At 40.4% G+C, this 23,691-nt stretch overlaps 1 protein-coding gene across 2 annotated transcripts in view; it reads left to right on the forward strand.

The window, feature by feature from the left end:
- Window positions 1-23,691, forward strand: part of rtf2 (replication termination factor 2) — a 215,866-nt gene that overhangs the window by 126,967 nt on the left and 65,208 nt on the right. For both annotated transcript variants that reach the window (XM_028811849.2, XM_028811850.2), the window contains exon 8: window positions 17,828-17,882. In XM_028811849.2, coding sequence (XP_028667682.1) covers window positions 17,828-17,882 — 55 coding nt within the window. The remainder of the gene's footprint in view (window positions 1-17,827; window positions 17,883-23,691) is intronic.

The following is a 23,691-nucleotide window of genomic DNA, read 5'->3' on the forward strand; positions in this document are numbered from 1 at the left end:
TTACACTGAGCTGCTTGATGCGAACGTCCACACCTCCAGCATCGTTTCTTGGTTTTGATCCAGTCTATAATTTGCTCTTTAGTGAACTGCTGGAATGTGGGACATTGACTAAGGAACTGCTCTGTATTTTCACAATATGGGCAGTAAGGTTTAGGCTTTTCTTTCTTCATCTCTGACGGCTCATCTATAGAAGGGTTGGAATTCTCAGTCGCAGAGCTTTGGTTTGCTCCAAGTAAGACCGTAGTTGGTTTTGGTCCACGTTTAGGTTCTCTGTGTTTCTCCACTTGTCTGGGCTGTCCTCCTGAATCGTGACACCACACTTCAAATTTTAGCCAAGTTGAGAGATCAAGTAAAGTATAGGCCGCTCCTGGTCTATGCAGCATGTGTCTGCGGAAGTTCGCCCGAAGGTCTGGTGGAAGCTTTGTCAACAGACGAGCTACATGAGATCCACATCGGAGTTCAATGTCACCCTCAGGCCCTATGGTTCCCAGCATACCTACTAATGCTTGCACATTTAAAGCAAACTTCTCAAAAGCTTCTGTATCCCCACTACGAATTGCTGGGGAGTTCATGACTGCTGAAATTTTCTTCAAAGCCAATTGATGAGGTTGTCCATATTTCTCAGTAAGAACTGCCATGGTATCAGTGTACGGGTAAAAAGAGTTCAGGTATGCATCAGCTATTAAGCGGGCTTCCTCTAACTTCAGGTGCTCAACCAAAATCTGGTACTTGAATAGCTCTGTACTGCTTACAGGGAGAAGGTTGGTTAGGGCTATCTTGAGCCGTGCAAACTCACTGGGATCTTTATGGATGAAGTCTGGGATTGAAGGTTTAGGTCCCCTATAGAAGGTCTCTTGCGCCTGTGGAAAGTACTCCCGCTGGGGATGATCGAGAGTGTACTGATCACATTCTGTGGATGTAGGAGGTTGCAGGATATACTGGTGAAATGGCTGCGGAGGAGGCTGGTGAGGCAGACGAGGAAGAGGAGTTGGAGCTGGTGTGTTAGGATCCACACAGTACTGATGTAAGGGTGGATGTTGCCTGGTTGGTGTCCTTTGTGGAAGTGCATCACGATTCAAATGGGAAAGGGAATCTGGTCTAGGTGGAGAAGAGCAGGACGGAATTCTGGCTTGTCTACTTTGGGTTCTCATTTCACGCATCCTTGCCACCATCTCTTCCATTAGGTCAAGCATCGCATCGGACTCCTGGCTAGGTTGAGGATCCTCCTGCTCATGGACAGGTGAGAAAGGTGCATTAAAACTGTTATTAGGGGCATTTGAAGTCCTAGGAGATGGCACTGGTGTTCGATAGACAGTCCGTGGTGCTGGAACTGGTCCAGCCCTTCTTAATGAGTCAGGACTAATATTAGAAAGGCTAGCTGTCTTTGATTGTGAGTGTTCATAGTCTCTCTCAAGCTGTAGCTTTTTATGAGAATTATTCTGTGCTCTTGGTGAAGTTATCTCTAGTTCTCTACGATCTGGTGTTGCTTGCGCTTGCAGAGTTTGAGGTAACAACATTCTGCTGGCATCATAATCCTCTTCTTGGTAAATTGTGTGCAGTACTCCTGGCCGCAGTGAAGATGATGCTTCCAGAACCCTGTAGCCTGCATAGCTTAAATCATAATCTTCTAAGTAACGCGGAGGACGCGATTGTCTTCTTGGATAGGTCGCTCCAGCTTGCTGGTTGGAGTAAGGATACATGTTCCACAGTAACTACTGCGATCCGGCTCGAAGGACCAAAATTTGTTATGAAGAAAGGCAGACTTGCAATACGCTGTAGTTGCTGTGGTGTGTCGGTTAGAACACAGGAACTAATCCAACCATTTCAAGAAATCGCTTTAATGTTGAGATGCCAAATTTCACATGAAGTAGAACAACTGTACAGGTAGGTGAGTAGGTATATGTGTGGTTCTAACAGGCAAACGACAAAATCAGACATTTAGTACATATACATGTTATCTCACTATGCTATACACAAATGTCCAATAAGTGGCACTATAGCTTCACACTTTCAATACAAGGTGTTTGCAATTACAAGTTCAATGTGGAAACGTAAAGTATTAACCTAACTACTAATTCTGAACAGTTTTCTCTCTAGCCTTTAACACTTAACTTCTAAATATGTACATAAGCACTTACATTTGGTCAACAACGCACAAACTTAAACTTTCTCCAGCTGCTCCAGTAGTTCCGGCTTTCACGAGGTATATCTCACAAAACACGCATGCACCCTGTACACGCTGCGGTTTTCACGTCATCATGCTTCAGCGCCTTAATGGCACAGTAGCCTTTTTTACATATACCATTAATAAACTGTAAAAAAAATTCCTGAACTACTCCTTGTAGAGAGAATTGTATTTTTTCAAAGTAAGTTAATAAGAATCCCTTTCTCATTGACTTATAATAGGTGTATTAGATTTCTTCCAATTACTAAAGATAAATCTTAATAACAAGCATTGTAGTATATGTTACTATAATATTTTTTTCAATCAGATAATGTGATCTCATCTGCTGTTATTTGAATGATTTTATTGTTTTAGTGTTGAAAAGGAGTGAGGTGTCTTGTTCACAGCATTCATTATTAAGATCTTGTCCTCGATACTTTTTAGAGAATTTAAAAAAGGCGTGCAATTTCAGTGTGCAGTGTTAGCTCAATTACAGTGTATTTTGCAGAATCTTGAGAGGAATTTATTTTCTGAATACCTAAATCCCATTACTTATTTGAAAGTGTAATTGAAAGGTCCTTTTCCTATTCACCCCAACATTGTCTATGGTTGAATTCCATAAAGTTTAATTAAACCTGGAAATACTCTGTGTCTTCATCAGAGTTGGGCAGTATTTCTTAAGGATTGGAGATTTTTGGGAGATGAATTTATTGGGATATTATGTTTAGCAGATAGCATTTCAAAAGGTACACATACAGTTGTGTTCAGAATAATAGCAGTGTGTTTAAAAAGCTCAAAATCCTTATAACAGCTTTTATTTCCATACACACAGATGTATTGGGAACACTGCACATTCTATTCCAAATCAAAACATGAAGAAAAGTCTATCAAATTTGTGTTATTTCTTTACAGAAAGTGAAGAAAATGGAATAATAGGCTGTTCAAAAACATAGCGTATGCGTTCTTCTTTACAAACTCAAACATTCACCGTATAAACTGAAAAATGTTTCAAGATTTTGCTTTCCTTTGAATCACTGAACTAATATTTAGGTTGTATAACCACTGTTTCTGAGAACTGCTGCACATCTGTGTTGCATGGAGTCAACAGGTATTCCAGCCCAGGATGATTGGACTACATTCCACAATTCTTCTGCATTTCTTGGTGTTGCCTCAGAAACAGAATTTTTTATGTAACCCAACAAGTTTTCTATTGGGTTAAGGTCTGGATATTGGGCTGGCCACTCCATAACGTCAATCTTGTTGGTCTGGAACCAAGATGTTGCTCCTTTACTGGTGTATTTGGGGTTATTGTCTTGTTGAAACACACATTTCAAGGGCATTTCCTCTGTGGCATAAGGCAACATAACCTCTTCATGTATTTTGAGGTATTCAAACTGATCCATGATCCCTGGTATGCGATAAATAGGCCAAACACCATAGTATGAGAAACATCCCCATATCATGATGCTTGTGCCACCATGCTTCACTGTCTTCACAGTGTACTGTGGCTTGGGTGTTTGGGGTTTGTCTGACAAACTGTCTGCGACCCCTAGACCCAAAAAGAACAACCTTGTTTTCATCAGTCCACAAAATGTTGCACCATTTCTTTTTAGGCCAGTCAATGTGTTCTTTGGAAAATTGTAACCTCTTCAGCACATCTTTTTTTTTTCTCTCTCTCTCTCTCTCTCTCAACAATGGGACTTTGTGGGAGCTTCTTGCTGATTTCTTGGCTTTACCTGGGTGTCTTCTGATTGTAACAGTACTCATAAGTAACTTTAGACCCCCTTTGATCTTCCTAGAGCTGATCATTGGCTGAGTCTTTGCCATTTTGACTATTCTTCAATCCATTCAAATGGTAGTTTTCCGTTTTCTTCTACGTCTTCAGGTTTTGGTTGCCATTTTAAAGCATTTACGATCATTTTAGCTGAGCAGCCTATCATTTCCTGCACTTCTTTATTTGTTTTACCCTCTCCAATCAACATTTTAATCAAAGTATGCTGTTTCTTCTGAACAGTGTCTAGAGCAACCCATTTTAGATAGATAGATAGATAGATAGATAGATAGATAGATAGATAGATAGATAGATAGATAGATACTTTATTAATCCCAAGGGGAAATTCACATACTCTAGCAACAGCATACTGATACAAAAAACAATATTAAATTAAAGAGTAATAAAAATGCAGGTAAAAACAGACAATAACTTCGAATAATGTTAATGTTTAACCACAGGTGGAATTGAAGAGTCGCATAGTTTGGGGGAGGAACGATCTCCTCAGTCTGTCAGTGGAGCAGGACAGTGACAGCAGTCTGTCGCTGAAGCTGCTCCTCTGTCTGGAGATGACACTGTTTAGTGGATGCAGTGGATTCTCCATAATTGATAGGAGCCTGTTGAGCGCCCATCGCTCTGCCATGGATGTCAAACTTTCCAGCTCCATGCCTACAATAGAGCCTGCTTTCCTCACCTGTTTGTCCAGGCGTGAGGCGTCCTTTTTTTTAATGCTGCCTCCCCAGCACACCACCGCGTAGAAGAAGGGCGCTCGCCACAACTGTCTGATAGAACATCTGCAGCATCTTATTGCAGATGTTGAAGGACGGCAGTTTTCTAAAGAAGTATAGCTGGCTCTGTCCTCTCTTGCTCAGAGAATCAGTATTGGTAGTCCAGTTCAATTTATCATCCAGCTGCACTCCCAGGCATTTATTGGTCTGTACCCTCTGCACACAGTCACCTCTGATAATCACGGGGTCCAGGAGGGGCCTGGGCCTCCTAACATCCACCACCAGCTCCTTGGTTTTGCTGGTGTTCAGGTGAAGGTGGTTTGAGTCGCACCATTTAACAAAGTCCTTGATGAGGTTCCTATACTCCTCCTCCTGCCCACTCCTGATGCAGCCCACGATAGCAGTGTCGTCAGCGAACTTTTGCACGTGACAGGACTCTGAGTTGAATTGGAAGTCCGATGTATATAGGCTGAACAGGACCGGAGAAAGTACAGTCCCCTGTGGCGCTCCTGTGTTGCTGACCACAATGTCAGACGTGCAGTTCCCAAGACGCACATACTGAGGTCTGTTTGTAAGATAGTCCATGATCCATGCCACTAGGTATGAATCTACTCCCATCTCTGTCAGCTTGTCCCTAAGGAGCAGAGGTCGGATGGTGTTGAAGGCGCTAGAGAAGTCTAGAAACATAATCCTTACAGCGCCACTGCCTCTGTCTAAGTGGAAAAGTGATCGGTGTAGCATACAGATGATGGCATCCTCCGCTCCCACCTTCTCCTGGTATGCAAACTGCAGAGGCTCGAGGGAGTGGCATACCTGTGGCCTCAGGTGGTGAAGCAGCAGCCGCTCCATGGTCTTCATCACATGTGACATCAGAACGACAAGCCGGAAGTCGTTCAGCTCACTAGGACGCGATACCTTTGGGACTGGGGTGATACAAGATGTTTTCCAAAGCCTCAGGGGTGGTGGCTCTGTATGCGTCTTTAACGTTTGCATACAGTAAGTCAATAGTCTTATTTCCCCGGGTGTTACAGTCCACATACTGGGAGAAGGCAGGTAATGTTTTGTCCAGCGTCACATGGTTAAAATCTCCAGCGATTAGCACAAGTGCCTCAGGATTCTGCGTTTGTAACTTAGCAATAGCAGAATGGATGATGTCACTCGCTATCTCCACGTCCGCCCGAGGAGGGATGTAAACAATAACAAAAATGACATGTCCAAACTCTCTGGGCAAGTAATAGGGACGCAAACTTACGGCCAACAGTTTGATGTCCCTGCAGCAAGTGGAGATTTTGACGTTTACATGTCCAAAGTTATACCACCTTGTATTGACATAGAGAGCTAGACCTCCTCCTTTGTGCTTCCTGCAGGTACTTGCGTCTTTGTCCGCTCTAACTGCGCTAAACCCGGGTAGCTCCACGTTAGCATCTGGGATGGTGGTAGTTAGCCACGTTTCGCAAAAGCACAACAAACTGCATTCTCTGTAGGTTCTGACATTTTTCACCAGTGCAGCCAGTTCGTCGATGTTATTTGATATTGAGTTCACATTTCCCAGGATCACAGAAGGCACCGAAGGCTTAAAACGCCACTTTTTCGCAAGCCTCTTCATTTTTAGCTTAGTGCCGGCTCTGCTGCCACGATACTGCCCTCTTACCTCGTTGGGTAAATAGGGAACCACACCGACACTGGCATTTGTTCTCAGACTTGAACTTGACTACTTGAATAGACAAGTCTCGGCGTGTAAAAATCCATGTCCACGTTGTAAAAGTAAAAGTGTCCAGGGTACGAATCCACATAAAAGAAAGTGATCAATAAAAAATAATTAAAAAAGAGAGAAATAAAAGGTAGAAAAATAAAGTCGTACACGGAGCTGCTGAAAAGGCTGCCACTCTCGGCGGCGCCTGAGTCATGAATCTTTTTACTCAGATTTTTAGTGATAAATGCATTATAACCCTCCAGCTCTATATCCTCAAAGCTTACAATTATCCATCCATCCATGTTCCAACCCGCTGAATCCGAACACAGGGTCATGGGGGTCTGCTGGAGCCAATCCCAGCCAACACAGGGTGCAAGGCAGGAACCAATCCTGGGCAGGGCGCCAACCAGCTTACAGTTATTCAACTTAAAATTATATATCGAGCGCATCTCGTTTAGAATTGTCCAAAGTGTTTCCAAACGTTGCTGTCAAGGTCCAGTCTCATTGAGCCATATGTTTTGGACGTGCACCAAATTAACATCATTTTGGACCAAAATTTTTAAATGCCTTTCAGACAGCCTTGGAGTCATAATCCCTCCTAATCCACCAACAGCTGTGTTTGGTGTACTTCCAGGTGGGCATAAAGTGGAGGAGGACAAACAAACTGTAATTGCCTTTACATCACTATTGGCACATAGACTTATCTTGCTGTACCGGAAGTATCTTTACTCACCTCTTTTAAGTCAGTTGGTAACTGATGTGTTATATTATCTGAAATTGGATAAAATCAAATTCTTAGAGGATCTGTACAAAACTTTTTCAAAACTTGGCAGTATCTAATCAATACCATTTTAGAATAAGTATTTAAATTTAAATTTTTTACTCTATTTTTTATTTATTTACTTATTCGTTTACTTATTTTTCCTAAACTGCACTATAACCAGCATGTACATCATGTGCTGCCTTCGTTATATAAGGTCTGTAATTGACACCTGTTTTTTCACAGAACTAATTACCTCACTAATTGAACTCCACACTGCTATTAATTTGAACACTTCCCATTCAATTAATGATTCAATTACACAGAATCAGCAGCTGGCACATCATGACTGTTGGGTCTGTTGGTTTTCTATTACTCTACTACACCTACTAGTAAATTATTTACCATGTAAAAATATAATTTCTACCAAAAACAGGTAGGATCAGGTTAGTGATGTCAGACTGCTATTATTTTGAACACAACTATATGTTGTCAATATAAAGGTTATTAAAGGACAGGGCACCTAGTGTCATAAGTAGAATTCTGAACCGGTTAGTGAGTCACCAGAAAAGCAGCACTTAAAGCAATAGTGTGTTGACACTAATAGACCTTGCACCATAATTTAGACACAGTGTCCTTTTGCAGGCAAAGGCAAATCAGTCATTACTGGACATTATGCTTAATGGTTTAAGATCAATTGTGGATAAACAAGTGATCTATGAGCTGACAAGAAGTGGAAAATCTTATAAGTTAGTCCCCAAACTTTCTAATTCTTTCTCATGAAGTAATTAGGTATTTATGTACCATGGTACTGAATCTTCTCCCTCAGAAGGGTACATGTCAGGCTAGTAGTTTAGTAATTATATTTGAAAATGGATGGGATAATTCCCGATAGACTGCTAGCAAAATTAGCAGCTAATACAATTACTACATTGCTGAAATATGTAAGATTAAGTTATTCAGCATGAAATATGTCAGTTATAGCATTTTGTTTGACTTTAAAAATATTTTTTCATTCTACACCTGGAAAGATTCTGTGGAAATGTACCAATTCCTAAATAAGTACAGGTTAATAAAAAAAACATGACACACAATTTATGTCAGTAGTATGGTTTGCAGTGTCATATTGTTAATGCTGCCTTTAGTTTCAATATCTACTGTGACACTTTCATTTGTGTAAATAACTCATAAAAGTAAAACCTGTAATGCAGGTGAACTGCTACACCTCAGCTGAAACAGCCTTGCCTTCCAGGTACATATTGTACAAAGCAGAAAAAGCCCAAATGTTACAAAATGTAAGTCTTCAGTCCAGATTCTGTTTTTCTGATGGCGTGCATTGTGAATGGTGCTTAATGAAGTAAACTTTGATTGCAGTAGGGCAACCTAGGTCATTATAGAATGCCATCAATTTCTTTCAAAAGAAAAATTTAATGTAGCTTTTTGCCGTAATTCAGTTGTTCTTTTATACTCCTGAAACATTAAGCCAGGATTGTGTATTATCATGGATTGTATGTCAGCTCAGAAGATTTAAACACAGATCATTTCAATTAATTTTATTCAGCACATTTCCATGAGCAAATTCAGAGCACTCTGCAAAGTTTCAAATATACTGTATTAGTTAAAATGCAGCATAACTTCAGGAGAACATCATGCAAATAATGATGTAGAAATATAGAGTATGTACAATACTTTATAGAATTATTAAAACTGGATTATTAACTTATAACTATTTATTGTGAGAAACCTGATGATAAATAGAATTTTGCTTTATTACTTAGTAACAGTGGTGTGGTAATTTACATGCTTTAGATCAGTCTGCAGCGTATTTTGTTTTAATAATGTTTAACTTATAGGGAGCCTGTCTTCACCCTATCTAGCTCTGACAGATGCAGTGGCACAAGAGGTTTCTTTTAAGGACTAGAAATACAGAAATACATACACTGTATGTACATTTTTTATTCATTGTGTGTATAGTACTCAGTCTTACACTTGTGTTAGTCCTATGTATGTCTCACACCAAAAGTGTTCTGTCATGTATTCAGTAAGATTTTTTTTTTTTACTGGACAGGGGCAAATTGTCTACAGAATATAGTATTGATTTGATTAATTTTCTTTCCATGATACAGCTGGTCTAAAATGGTTCTCTTTTTAACATCCTAATGTTGGATGTAGGATAGAAATAACAGACATCCATCCATCCATTTTCCGACCCGCTGAATCCGAACACAGGGTCACGGGGGTCTGCTGGAGCCAATCCCAGCCAACACAGGGCACAAGGCAGGAACCAATCCCGGGCAGGGTGCCAACCCACCGCAGAAATAACAGACACTTAATATATTATAAGATTTAAAGTGAACATTTTTTTTTTTTAGAAGGATCTTTGAAAATGATGAATGTGATGTTAATTGGCTTTCCTTCCTTTTGTTAATTTACACATTTTATCGCTCACAAGGTTTTTTTGCTGAAAACTTACTAACTTCATTTTGCCTCAAATTCATTACAATGCATTTTTCTGTTATAGTTACATAGGTGATGATTACACTCTTTTTAGCATATTTTTGTTAAGAACTAAGCAAACTGGTTACATTTCTGCTAGCAGGTGTAATGTATGGTCATTCTAGTGAGCAGTTAAAATCAGATTTATCCAAGTCATAGCTAAAACTGTGCAGTTTTCCTTTAAACATTTTATTTAAGGCAAACACAAAATAATTAATTTCATTAAGGTAATTTTATCTGATGTAAAACTCTTATTCTGTTGCATTCTGTAAATTGCTTAAAAGCCTGATATTTTTATAGTTATTAATTAGGAGCGCTGCTTTCTTTTGAAAAGAAATGTAATTAAATTCACCAATTTTTACATTATTTCTGATAGTTCATGAGAGCTATAACCAACAAGATAAATATAATTAAATATTAACTGTTTTATTATGAGGTTTCTTTCTAAAATGCTAATGCTTAATTAAGACTAGGTTTTATCCATATTACTAACCGAGAATGGTAAACCGGATGGCATGGACGCAGGTACATGGCGATGGGACCATGAGACGTACTGCGCAGGCGCGTACAGCTCAACTAACGGAAATAGCAAATAAAACAACCGCCATATTGTGAGTGGCACTACTGCGGAGTGAAGTTAGGAATAATGTGCTGCTTGGGATTGTACAAACCGCTGAACGCTTTACAGCAAATTCAAACACAATACAGCTCAACAATACACACACGAGCTGGGACCATGAGACGTACTGTGCAGGCGCGTACAGCTCAACTAACGGAAATAGCAAATAAAACAACCGCCATATTGTGAGTGGCACTACTGCGGAGTGAAGTTAGGAATAATGTGCTGCTTGGGATTGTACAAACCGCTGAATGCTTTACACCAAATTCAAACACAATACAGCTCAACGATACATACACGAGCCCACCTGGATAAGATCAATGAACGCAGGCGCCTACGACGCGCGTCTGAAACTGCGGAAGCAAAGCAGGCACTGGTTCAAAACGAACGAGCTCCACTGACGGATATACAAACATGAGCCCGCCTGGATAAACAACGCGCCCATAGCTAACGATTAACGACACAGCCACACAGAAAAGAGGATTCTGCACTGCACCCCAGAGTCAAACGTAAGACACTACGGGGTCCGAAAGGTCCACAAAGATAGTACGAAATATATAAGAGCACACCGATCAAAAAAAATCAATCGTGTAAAAGCACATAGAAAGTGTATAAGGACAATATGGAGAATAGAGACCCAAAGGCATTGGAGAGAAAAAAAGGCAGATAAGAGATTATGAAAGCAGTGGAATTCAAAAGGCTCGAACAAACGATGGCGCGATACACATGCAGACAAAGGTACAGAATATGAAAGCAGTAAAATTCGAAAGTATTGTAGCGTCCCACCCAGGTTGAGGGCTTTTTGGTTTTAAGTGACTGTTAGGTCCGATTGAGGGAAGGCGGAGTACAGCACGGAGGACTGATAGTGGGGTATTGATTTCATGTGGTGCGGGGGGGGTTGGAGACGGTGCTAGAAAGTTGTGTTTGGGGTTAGGAAGTCAGCGATTGTTCAGGTAAAACTTTTGTGACACTTTATCATGTCAGTCACTACAGTATCAAAGAAAAGATAGAAACGATTGCATTACCGCAAACAAAAGGTGATTAATCATCAGAACCAAGTGTCATTGAAAAAATACCGGGACAAATTGAGGTCTGAAAAAAAGAGTAGACAACAAAGTCTTTTCGCATTCGCATCATTCAGTGGACAAAACGTGGATTTACGCAATAATGGACCATATGCTATGAGAATATATTCACTCACGGGCACTTATACGTTGCGTTGTCACAATGTGTCTCCAAAAAATGTTGTTTTTAATGAAGCTTTAAAGTAAAAGTGAAAATAATGAAATTGAAACAATTCCAAAAAAAAACATTTAAAATTGTATATCCAATTAACCAAACACGGGGTTGGCAAGCGAAACGAGCAGGGGGCAAAGCCCCCTAGTAATTAAAATAACTTATTATGTAAAGTAGTGTAATACATTAATATATTAAAGTGAAAAGAGTTTTTAATATATTGCTAACTTATTTTAAGAAGGTCATTCATATGTTGGTTTGTCTTCTTTCATTTTCCCTTGCTAAAATTGATTGTTTTGTGCTCAAAGTACCTATAGAAAGTTATCAGCATTTTTAGGTAATAAAAATATCTATAATTATGACTAGGGATGGAAAAATACAGATACTGGTATTGTGTTTTGGTCCGATACAGTGCTCATGTAAAAGTACCTTGATGCCTATAACTGATACTATTAACATGCACACACAATTGTATGAACATAAAAAAAAAAAACAGAGAACACAAAATGTCTGCAGTGTGGAAGTTCTTTAAAATTAACAACAAAAACCAAAACTTAGTAGAGTTTGTAGAGAAAAAAAAAAGCATGGTGGCATCTTGGTGGTGCAGTGGTAATGCTGCTGCTTTGTAGTAAGGAGACTGTGGAAGATTGTGGGTTCGCTTCCCGGTTCCTCCCTGTGTGGATAGCGCTTTGAGTACTGAGAAAAGCGCTATATAAATATAATGAATTATTATTATTATTATTATTGCACGACGTTGGAGCTCTCAACTTCACCACCGACATTTGGAGGAGTGGTATTTATTAATTGTCCAGCAACAGCTTAATTGGACAGTGGATAGATAAGAATTTTACTGTCCAGCAGATTATGCTGCATGCAAGACAGTTTTAAGGCTCCCATACAGGCCAAGCAATAGTAGATGCATTTCCAGAAATACTTGCCACTTGGGACTTTCCGAAAACTTTTAAGTGCATGTTGTGCTCCGCGATAAAGTCAAAAATATGATAAAAGGTATTGATAATGCTGGAGTCTCAAGTTTTTCCTGTGTTGCTCATACACTCCACCTGGCAGTGAAAGAGAGTGTTTTTACACAGCAAAGTACTACAGATGCTGTGAAAGTTGGGCATAAAATAGTAATATTTTAAACATTCTTCGTGAGCATACTCCTGCTTAAAGAACATTCAGTATTGCCACTCTACTCTATCCAAAGTGCCCATTTAATAGGCTATGTGATGTACTTTAGCTAAAAGCAGCATTTGTTAATGTGCTGTAGTTTGCTTCTTCTAGGTTACATACTCTATTTTTAATGAGGAAACTAAATGGTAAATGCTAAGATGACTTACTTAAAATTGTAGAAAAATTAACTTCAATATTTAAATTACACTACATATTTTACTCATATTTTATTAACTAGGAAACATTTCATTACCTTCTAAGCATTTTGTAATTGAAGAGTTTGTTTCAGACATGATAAATGCCCATTTGTCATTTTGTGTTTTAATCAATGAAATATGAAATGTTTTAACGGTCACCTAATACACATACTGTATTCATTTTGGCTGTTCATATTACAAGTAAATGTGTTTTTATAGACTACATGTAGAGTGTTTTTCTTTGCAAAACACGGTATCCAATGCGTCTGTTTTCTGAAAAAACACCATGGAGTAAAATCCATGCTGTGCGTAATCATTACTTCATAATGTGAAGCATTGGTGTTTTGCTGTTTACTGTAACACTGCAAACAAACTCTGAACATAAAACTTGCATTTTGGTTTTATAGGTATGTGTGTCTGCATCATCATTGATGACTGTGTATTCAATATGATTATTTTACTGGAGCAAGTCTAGTTTTACTTTTGTCTAAGAAAGATCACATGTTTATATCCCAATTCATTATTTTAATTTTCCATATACTTACTATTAACAATTTGATCAATAGAATGTATCTCATTCTCACCTGTATAGATAGCTAGATACAGTGCATCCGGAAAGTATTCACATTACATCAGTTTTTCCACATTTTGTTATGTTATATAGCCTTATTCCAATGGATTAAATTCATTTTTTTCCTCAGAATTCTACACACAACACCCCATAATGACAACGTGAAAAAAGTTTACTTGAGGTTTTTGCAAATTTATTAAAAATAAAAAACTGAGAAATCACATGTACATAAGTATTCACAGCCTTTGCTCAATACTTTGTCAATGCACCATTGGCAGCAATTACAGACTCAAGTCTTTTTAAATATGATGCCACAAGCTTGGCACACCTATCCTTGGCCAGTTTCGCCCATTCCTCTTTGCAGCACTTCTCAAGCTCCATCATGTTGGATGGGAAGAGTTGGCGCACGGCCATTTTAAGATCTCTCCAGAGATGTTCAATCGGATTCAAGTCTGGGCTCTGGCTGGGCCAATCAAGGACATTCACAGAGTTGTCCTGAAGTCACTCCTTTGATATCTTGGCTGTGTGCTTAGGGTCGTTGTCCTGCTGACAGATGAACCGTCGCCCCAGTCTGAGGTCAAGAGCGCTCTGGAGCAGGTTTTCATCAAGGATGTCTCTGTACATTGCTGCAGTCATCTTTCCCTTTATCCTGACTAGTCTCCCAGTCCCTGCCGCTGAAAAACATCCCCACAACATGATGCAGCCACCACCATGCCTCCAAACGTGACGCCTGGCATTCACACCAAAAAGTTCAATCTTTGTCTCATCAGACCAGAGAATTTTCTTTCTCATGGTCTGAGAGTCCTTCAGGTGCCTTTTGGCAAACTCTAAGTGTGCTGCCATGTGCCTTTTACTAAGGAGTGGCTTCCGTCTGGCCACTCTACCATACAGGCCTGATTGGTTAATTGCTGCAGAGATTGTTGTCCTTCTGGAAGGTTCTTCTCTCTCCACATAGGACCTCTGGAGCTCTGACAGAGTGACCATCGGGTTCTTTGTCACCTCCCTGACTAAGGCCCTTCTCCCCCGATCGCTCAGTTTAGATGGCCGGCCAGCTCTAGGAAGAGTCCTGGTGGTTTCGAACTTCTTCCACTTACGGATGATGGAGGCCACTGTGCTCATTGGGACCTTCAAAGCAGCAGAAATTTTTCTGTAACCTTCCCCAGATTTGTGCCTCAAGACAATCCTGTCTCGGAGGTCTACAGACAATTCCTTTGACTTCATGCTTGGTTTGTCATCCACCCACGTCTCTAGCTGTTCTAGGCGCAGCGTCCGGTCATGCAGAAGCCATCCTTCGCTGGTCTCTGGCTGCTCCGGACTGGAGACGCACAAGGAATCCAGCAGGCTCAACTCCTCCTCGGGAGGGGCTCTGACCGTAATGTGACGTGGCCTAGGCAGCAGACGTACATCAACCAGCGGCCCACTCAGTTCAAGCTCCTCGCCCTGCACTGCGCTTACAACAGACATGCTTCTGAAAGGGGTGTATGTAAAGTCGGCTAGAAGGGAATGTAAATATTCTGGCTCCTACTCGGCTCGCCAAAATCTATAGCGGTTAGGGACCGCTAAGGTTCACACCATCAAGGATGGCGGTGATTTATTTATTTTAATAGAAGAGATCCCAGGAACGTCCCCAGCCTTGGATCGACCCACACACACTCACAACAGAGACCGATAAAGCATACTGGGAAAGGCAAACAGTTAAGAATATAATGAAACAAAATTAACTACCGGTAAATGAAAACAGTAATACCACCCCTGACCCCTTCGACGATATTACAGTTAACATATAACACAAACACCACACATCAAAGTCCATGTAAACCAGACCGGATGAAATGAGAGGTAATGCAGTTAAGTCCAGCGATCTGTATGTTGAAAGGGTGAAAGAAAACACAGTCCTACCAGTAGTTACTGAAAGGATGAAATCGAATGGATGGTTCAGGAGCGCTCCAGTCTTCCGGAAACCAATGAATCCAACACAGTCTTCAGTGCACAGGTAGACAGACGATCTAGACCCCAACAAACGAATACAGTCCAGGGCACAATGATTAATTAAAGTTCCAATAACAGCAGGCAGCACAACAGATAAACGCAACACACAACGCACCAAAACAAAACAAACTTTTTTTCTCCTTTTGCCCTCCTTTAAACCTCCTTTGACCACCTTTGACCCCAGCAGCCCCTCACAGGACTGCTGGGACATGCAGTTCTTATTTAGTAGCACTGCTACAAAATACTAACATTAAATGCCTAAGTATCAAAATTTGTCAATTGATTGCATGCATATCATCAGAAAAAAATGTTTCCTGTTATAGATACAAGGACCAGTTCTCTTCAAACATCAGTACAGCAAAGGAGGTAAAAGAGAGCAAGAGGTGTGGCTGGAGCTACAGAATAATGAGGCACCACCTGCCAAAAGTCCCTGGAAGGAGCAGCCAAATAGTTGTTTGGAGCATATACTTAATAAGATTGTAGATGAACATGCAGTGGCATCAATGAGCTGTGTTCCAGAAGCTGCTGCCATACAGCTAGAAACATACCTAGGAGAGACAACAGCTTCTCATTCAGACAAACTAATTAGGTACTGGTCAGCTGACAAAGTGCAGTTCCTCACTTTATTTCAGATGTCAAGCAAATACCTTTCAACCTCATGCAGTGATGTTGACAATGAAAGATTATTTAGTGCACTGTCACATATTGTTGATGAAACCAGAAACAAGCTTACAGATGAATATGCAGTTACGCTTCTTTACATCAAAAGGAAACTGACACTTTTAAAAATGGTGTTGTAATATGCAGTGTACCTTACTTTCTTTGAGTTATTTGTTCAATTTGAAATCATTTTATTCCAAATACGTATCTTATATTATATAGTATATTTTTTATACTATTCTTTTCTCAAATGTCTATTTTTGGAATTTAGTAACCAACCTGTGGTTAAGGGCAACAGCATACTTTATTTCAAGGGTGTCAAACTCTGATGCTGGAAGGCTGCTGTTGTTGTAGGTTTTTGTTTCTGCCACTTTCATAATTAATAGCCAGTTACTGCTATTTTTTAAACCTCCTTAGCATTAGACCTGAGCATCACTCGGGCAGCTGTATAGACGCATCTCACGTAAGTGTTTGATCCTGAAGATTACTTAGGCTATTAAAGTGGCAACAGCACTAGTGCCGAGCATTGGTCGGAAATGATATAGGTGTGTCCTGTGTAAGCAACAAGCCTGAGTTTTACCCAGGCAACAGTGCAGATACATCTTCTCCTAGCCTCATAGTGGCATCTAGTAAGAAACTTTTTTCAGCAGCCCAAGTGTTGCACGCTCTTGACAGTGATACAGGCACTGATGACAAAGTGAATCTGTCTTCAGGCAGTGAAATTGACAAATTCTGACAAATCTAAAAGTGATGCTCGTGTCAATCACACATGTGCAGTGTGCTGTTCAAAAGCTGATCAGTCTGGAAACAAAATCCCCAAGGAATCGCGCTACTATTGTCCTGACTGTGATATTGGATTGTGTATTTCACTGTGCTGCTTCAATGTATACCACACAAATGACACATTTTGACAGTATATATGGTTTTAGCATTACTTTTATTATTATTCATTATTATTATTATTATTTGTATCATTATTATACTTTCTACACTTCTGATTTTGTACTTGTAGTGCTTTGCATGTTTTACAGTAGAAAGATGAGATTTAATGTCATTTATCAAGCCAAAAAAAAATGCAACGCTTCTTACAAGTTTTTTAGAGAAAAAATGTAACGCTAAGAATTCTAACTGACTTCTTTTGTGTTAAGTATAATTGACTTGCTTGTTTTCATTTTTTTTTTTTTTTTTTTTTTTTACAAAATAAGCCCATAGAGGCCAGCTAAAATAGGGGTCTCAAGCAGTCCTTAGGGCCACCATTATCACACCAACCAATCCCCTGTTTAGCTATTAATGTAACCCTTTGTTTAATTGTAGAACTTGTTGGCGCCCTCAGTCTGCCATACCAGCTATTTCTAAAATTATCTTTCACCATGCAAAAGCTTTATGCACCACAGCAGATCAATATTTCATAGACCTTCTTTCTTTTCAGATATTTTATTGAGACGGATATTGTATGAAAGACTAAGGTGCTAATGGGATCTAGGTTAGCCTACAGTGACTTCCATTTGTTTTAGTAATTGGTTAATAATGGAGAAAGTGGCTGAAATAAAAACCCGTAGTCACTGTATCCCTGCAGGAAAAGTTTGACAACCCTTGCTCTACACTTAAAATGAAACTTTACGTTTTTACCCATGCCCTTCACATTTTCTGTATTCTGAGATTTGTTACATTATGTATTCAACTAAAGATGATTTTATCAATACTATAGAAATATTTTAAATTGTAATAATTTTAACTTTTATAAAAAAAATTTCTGTTTTATAATTTTAGAAATCTAAGAAATCAAAAGCTACTGAAAATCACCCAAAACTCAATGAATCTGAAGGTAAAGATTTCTCACTTTTATTTTTTTTTTCTAAATATTTTAATGAGAAGTCAAGCAAAATGACCTTTTATTGGATAACTAAAAAGATTACAATATACAAGCTTCAGGGGCCTGAGTTGCCTTGAAAGCTTGCATATTATAATCTTTTTAGTTAGCCAATACAAGGTGTCATTTTGCTTGACTTCTCACTACATTCATAATGGCTAACATGGTACAACACCCTAGTACTACTAAATATTTTTGCAAGTTATGTGGTAAAGGTTGCATGGGAGTGCCTGGTTTTTAAAGGTGGTAACAGGAAAACAGTGATGGTAATTATTCTTGTTGTTTAGCAGGACATTTTGATTATCAATTGTTATAAATAACTGTTCTTTAATTGTTACTCTTTTGTTACTGTGTTTTACTATAATACTGTATAATAAATCTCTATGAGCTTCTTCAGTGTATGAATGTGCTGTATAAATAAATGTTGTTGTAGCATTCATTTGTTTACATGATTATTTGAGTTTTCTGGGGGGGGGGGTATTGCATGAAGCAAGGTCCCCCCCCCCCCCCCTTAGAAATGGGTCTGTTTGAATTTTACGACAGGATTTGGGGGATGTGTGTTTTAAACCAGTTTGGCAAGTGTTTCTTTACTAAAGTCATTTCTACCCCCGCAAATGGGCTAAGGTGTACTTTAACATATGGTTTGGGGGCAGGTGTTAAGATGTTCTATTTCCCCCATTGGTCTGAAGTATGGCTGTTTGGAATTGGCTTGGTTCAGAAGCCTTTAAGTACTATGACGCCTTATTGGCTGGATGGGTTGGACAAAACATCTATAAATGTATGTGTTTAGCCTCACACTCTCTTTCTTACTAACCAACATCTGAAAGAAGCATCTCTCTTACCAACCAACATATGATGAAGAAGCATCTCTCTTGCTAACCTGTGATGATGAAGACAACACAATGAACAGCACAGCTCAGCAGCCATTTTGAACAGACATGTGGCTGAAACCTGAGCATCAATGATGCCTTAACTAGAGACATTTAAGTAACCAGAAGACTGTGTGCCACCTGAACTACATATCATCATTTAATCAGGTTGTATGGTTGCCAATATTCAAATGTACTTTGCATTTTGTTATTATTTATGAATATTATCAATAATACTAATACAGTAATCCCTCCTCCATCGCGGGGGTTGCGTTCCAGAGCCACCCGCGAAATAAGAAAATCTGCGAAGTAGAGACCATATGTTTATATGGTTATTTTTATATTGTCATGCTTGGGTCACAGATTTGCGCAGAAACACAGGAGGTTGTAGAGAGACAGGAACGTTATTCAAACACTGCAAACAAACATTTGTCTCTTTTTCAAAAGTTTAAACTGTGCTCCATGACAAGACAGAGATGACAGTTCCGTCTCACAATTAAAAGAATGCAAACATATCTTCCTCTTCAAAGGAGTGCGCATCAGGAGCAGAGCCTGTCAGAAAGAGATAGGAAAGCAAACAAATCAATAGGGCTGTTTGGCTTTTAAGTATGCGAAGCACCGCCGGTACAAAGCTGTTGAAGGCAGCAGCTCACACCCCCTCTGTCAGGAGCAGAGAGAGAGACAGAGACAGAGAGACAGAGAAAAACAAACAGTCAAAAATCAATATGTGCCCTTCGAGCTTTTAAGTATGCGAAGCACCGTGCAGCATGTTGCTTCATGAAGCAGCTGCACAGAAGGTAGCAACGTGAAGATAATCTTTCAGCATTTTTAGACGAGCTTCCGTATCGTCTAGGTGTGCAAACAGCCCCCCTGCTCACACCCCCTACGTCAGGATCAGAGAAAGTCAGCGCAAGAGAGAGATAGAGAAAAGTAAGTTGGGTATCTTCTCAGCCATCTGCCAATAGCGTCCCTTGTATGAAATCAACTGGGCAAACCAACTGTGGAAGCATATACCAGAAATTAAAAGACCCATTGTCCTCAGAAATCTGCGAACCAGCAAAAAATATGCGATATATATTTAAATATGCTTACATATAAAATTTGTGATAGAGTGAAGCCGCGAAAGGCGAAGCGCGATATAGCGAGGGATCACTGTACATTGTTTAAACTGTAACTTAACTTCTGCTTGTCTTTTACTACATCTAATTGCCTAAGGTTATAGATATAGAAGGGAAGGTGGGGATAAGTTATATACAATAATACCTTTATAAACAGTGGTAAGTCTGTGAGATTAGGCATTCTAAGGCTACATATTAATAATACAATAGGGGAAAGTAGAGCAATATATATTACTCTACCAAGACAAAACAATTGGCATAGTCGGCAGGATTTTACGGTAACAATTGTTTTGCACCTTGTCACACAAAACAGGCGGTGTAAAATTTCACAGAATCAATATGTGGACAATACAAATTTCCATGCAGGATCAGTCGAGTCCTGGGTTAACAACGATCGCCACCAGTACTGTTAGTCAACAGGGTGCTGGCGGAAATTGGGCTACTGTTGGCCGAAGGAGAAGAAGATGGGGGAGACATGTCCGGAGGAGAGGAGGAAGGTAAAGAGAGTGGAACTGAGGGTAGGAACTTTGAATGTTGGCAGTATGACTGGTAAGGGGAGAGAGTTAGCCTATATGATGGAGAGAATGAAGGTTGATATATTGTGCGTGCAAGAAACTAAATGGAAGGGGAGTAAGGCCAGGTGGATCGGAGGTGGATTCAAATTGTTCTGTCATGGTGTGGATAGGAAGAGAAATGGAGTGGGGTTTTTTCTGAAGGAATAGTATGTCAAGAATGTTCTGGAGGTGAAAAGTGTGTCAGACAGAGTAATGATTATGAAGCTAGAAATTGGAGGTGTGATGATGAATGTTGTTAGTGCATATGCCCCGCAAGTTGGGTGTGCAATGGATGAGAGAGAAGATTTTTGGAGTGAATTGGATGAAGTGATGAACAATGTACCCAAGGGACAGAAAATGGTGATTGGAGTGGATTTCAATGGACATGTTGGTGAAGGGAACAGAGGAGACGAGGAGGTGATGGGTAGGTATGGTGTCAAGGAGAGGAATGAAGGTCAGAGGATAGTGAATTTTGCTAAAAGGATGGACATGACTGTTGTGAATACATATTTTAAGAAGAGGGAGGAACATAGGGTGACGTACAAGAGTGGAGGAAGATGCACACAGGTAGATTACATCCTATGCAGAAGAGTCAATCTGAAGGTGATTGAAGACTGCAAAGTAGTGGCAGGGGAAAGTGTAGTTAAGCAGCGTAGGATCGTGGTCTGTAGGATGACGTTGGAGATCAAGAAGAGGAAGAGAGTGAGGGCAGAGCCAAGAATCAAATGGTGGAAGTTGAAAAAGGAAGACTGCAAATTTGAGTTTAGGGAGAAGGTGAGACATGCACTGGGTGGTAGTGAAGAATTACCAGATAGTTGGGAAACTACAGCAGATGTACTAAGGGTGACAGCAAGGAGGGTGCTTGGTGTGACATCTGGACAGAGGGAGGAAGAAAAGGAAACCTGGTCGTGGAATGGGGAAGTACAGGAGAGTATACAGAGGAAGAGGATGGTAAAGAGGGAGTGGGATAGTTGGAGAGATGCAGAAAGTAGACAAGAGTACAAGGAGATAAGGCGCAAGGTGAAGAGAGAAGTGGCGAATGCTAAAGAAAAAGTGTATGATGAGTTGTATGAGAGGTTGGACACTAAGGAGGAGGAAAGAACCTGTACCGATTGGCTAGACAGAGGGACCAAGCTGGGAAAGATATGCAGCAGGTTAGGGTATTAAAGGGATAAAGATGGAAACGTACTCAGAAGCGAGGAGAGTGTGTTGAGCAGATGGAAAGAGTACTTTGAATGAAGAGAACGAGAGAGAGAAGAGGTTGGATGATGTGGAGATAGTGAATCAGGAATTGCAACGGATTAGCAAGGAGGAAGTAAGGACAGCTATGAAGAGGATGAAGAATGGAAAAGCTGTTGGTCCAGATGACATACCTATGGAAGCATGGAGATGTTTAGGAGAGATGGCAGTGGAGTTTTTAACCAGATTGTTTAATGGAATCTTGGAAAGTGAGAGGATACCTGAGGAGTGGCGAAGAAGTGTACTGGTGCCAATATTTAAGAATAAGGGTGATGTGCAGGACTCTAGTAACTACAGGGGGATAAAACTGATGAGCCACAGCATGAAGTTATGGGAATGAGTAGTGGAACCTAGGTTATGAAGTGAGGTGATGCTTAGTGAGCAGCAGTATGGTTTCATGCCAAGAAAGAGCACCACACATGCAGTGCTTGCTCTGAGGGTGTTGATGGAGAAGTGTAGAGAAGGCCAGAAGGAGTTGCATTGCGTCTTTGTGGACCTAAAGAAAGCATATGACAGGGTGCCTCGAGAGGAGGTGTGGTATTGTATGAGAAAGTCGGGAGTGGCATAGAAGTATGTAAGAGTTGTACAGGATATGTACGAGGGAAGTGTGACTGTGGTGAGGTCTGCGGTAGGAGTAACGGATGCATTCAAGGTGGAGGTGGGATTACATCAGGGATCGGCTCTGAGCCTTTTCTTATTTGCAATGGTGATGGACAGGTTGAAAGACGAGATTAGACAGGAGTCCCCGTGGACTATGATGTTTGCTGATCACATTGTGATCTGTAACGTTAGTGGGGAGCAGGTTGAGGAAACCCTGGAGAGGTGGAGATATGCTCTAGAGAGGAGTGGAATGAAGGTCAGTAGGAACAAGACAGAATACATGTGTGTAAATAAGAGGGAGGTCAGTGGAATGGTGAGGATGCAAGGAGTAGAGTTGGTGAAGGTGGATGAGTTTAAATACTTGGGATCAACATTATAGAGTAATGGGGATTGTGGAAGACAGGTGAAAAAGAGAGTGCAGGCAGGGTAGAATGGGTGGAGAAGACTGTCAGGAGTAAGTGACTGACGGATATCAGCAAGAGTGAAAGGGAAGGTCTACAGGACGGTAGTGAGACCAGCTATGTTATATGGGTTGGAGACAGTGGCACTGACCAGAAAGCAGGAGCTATAGCTGTAGGTGGCAGAGTTAAAAATGCTAAGATTTGCATTGGGTGTGACAAGGATGGACAGGATTAGAAATGGGTACATTAGAGGGTCAGCTCAAGTTGGACAGTTGGGAGACAAAGGCAGAGAGGCAAGATTGCGCTGGTTTGGACATGTGCAGAGTAGAGATGTAGAGTATATTGGGAGAAGGATGCTAAGGATAGAGCTGTCAGGCAAGAGAAAAAGAGGACGGCCTAAGAGAAGGTTTATGGATGTGGTGAGAGAGGACATGCAGGTGATGGGTGTAACAAAGCAAGATGCAGAGGACAGAAAGGTATGGAAGAAGATGATCCACTGTGGCAACCCCTAACGGGAGCAGCCCGAAAGAAGAAGTCTTTAAATTGCTTTACATAGTTTTTTAAGTAAATACAACTAGAATTGTTCTGCAGTTGTTGCATGGAAGTCGTTCTGTATCGATGTAGTTCTAGACTAGTGCTGCAGTTCTAAGCAGGTGTGGTACTTGTGCAGCTGTCAGGTGGTATGCGAGATAACACACAAAAAATAGTTGTGTGGTCGAAAGAAGTGGTTCTTAAAAGGCATCTATAGCACCATTAATTGTACAGCTGCCAAACTCGAGAGTACATGCTGTGCTGTGTTTCAGTTCCAATGCTCTCCCTCAAATTGCCTCTGCAGCAAGTGTCCCATTTCTTTCTTGCTCATCTGACCTTGTTTTCCCACCTGTGCCACTGTTTCAATCCCTACCACCTTAGCCCAGCCCAAGCTAGGATTGGGACTGCATAGAAACTATGTGTTAAGACTGAAAGATTTTTGCTAAAGGGTG

Source organism: Erpetoichthys calabaricus, chromosome 10 (genome assembly GCF_900747795.2).
Source record: "Erpetoichthys calabaricus chromosome 10, fErpCal1.3, whole genome shotgun sequence".
In the NCBI taxonomy this organism is placed as follows: Eukaryota; Metazoa; Chordata; class Cladistia; order Polypteriformes; family Polypteridae; genus Erpetoichthys; species Erpetoichthys calabaricus.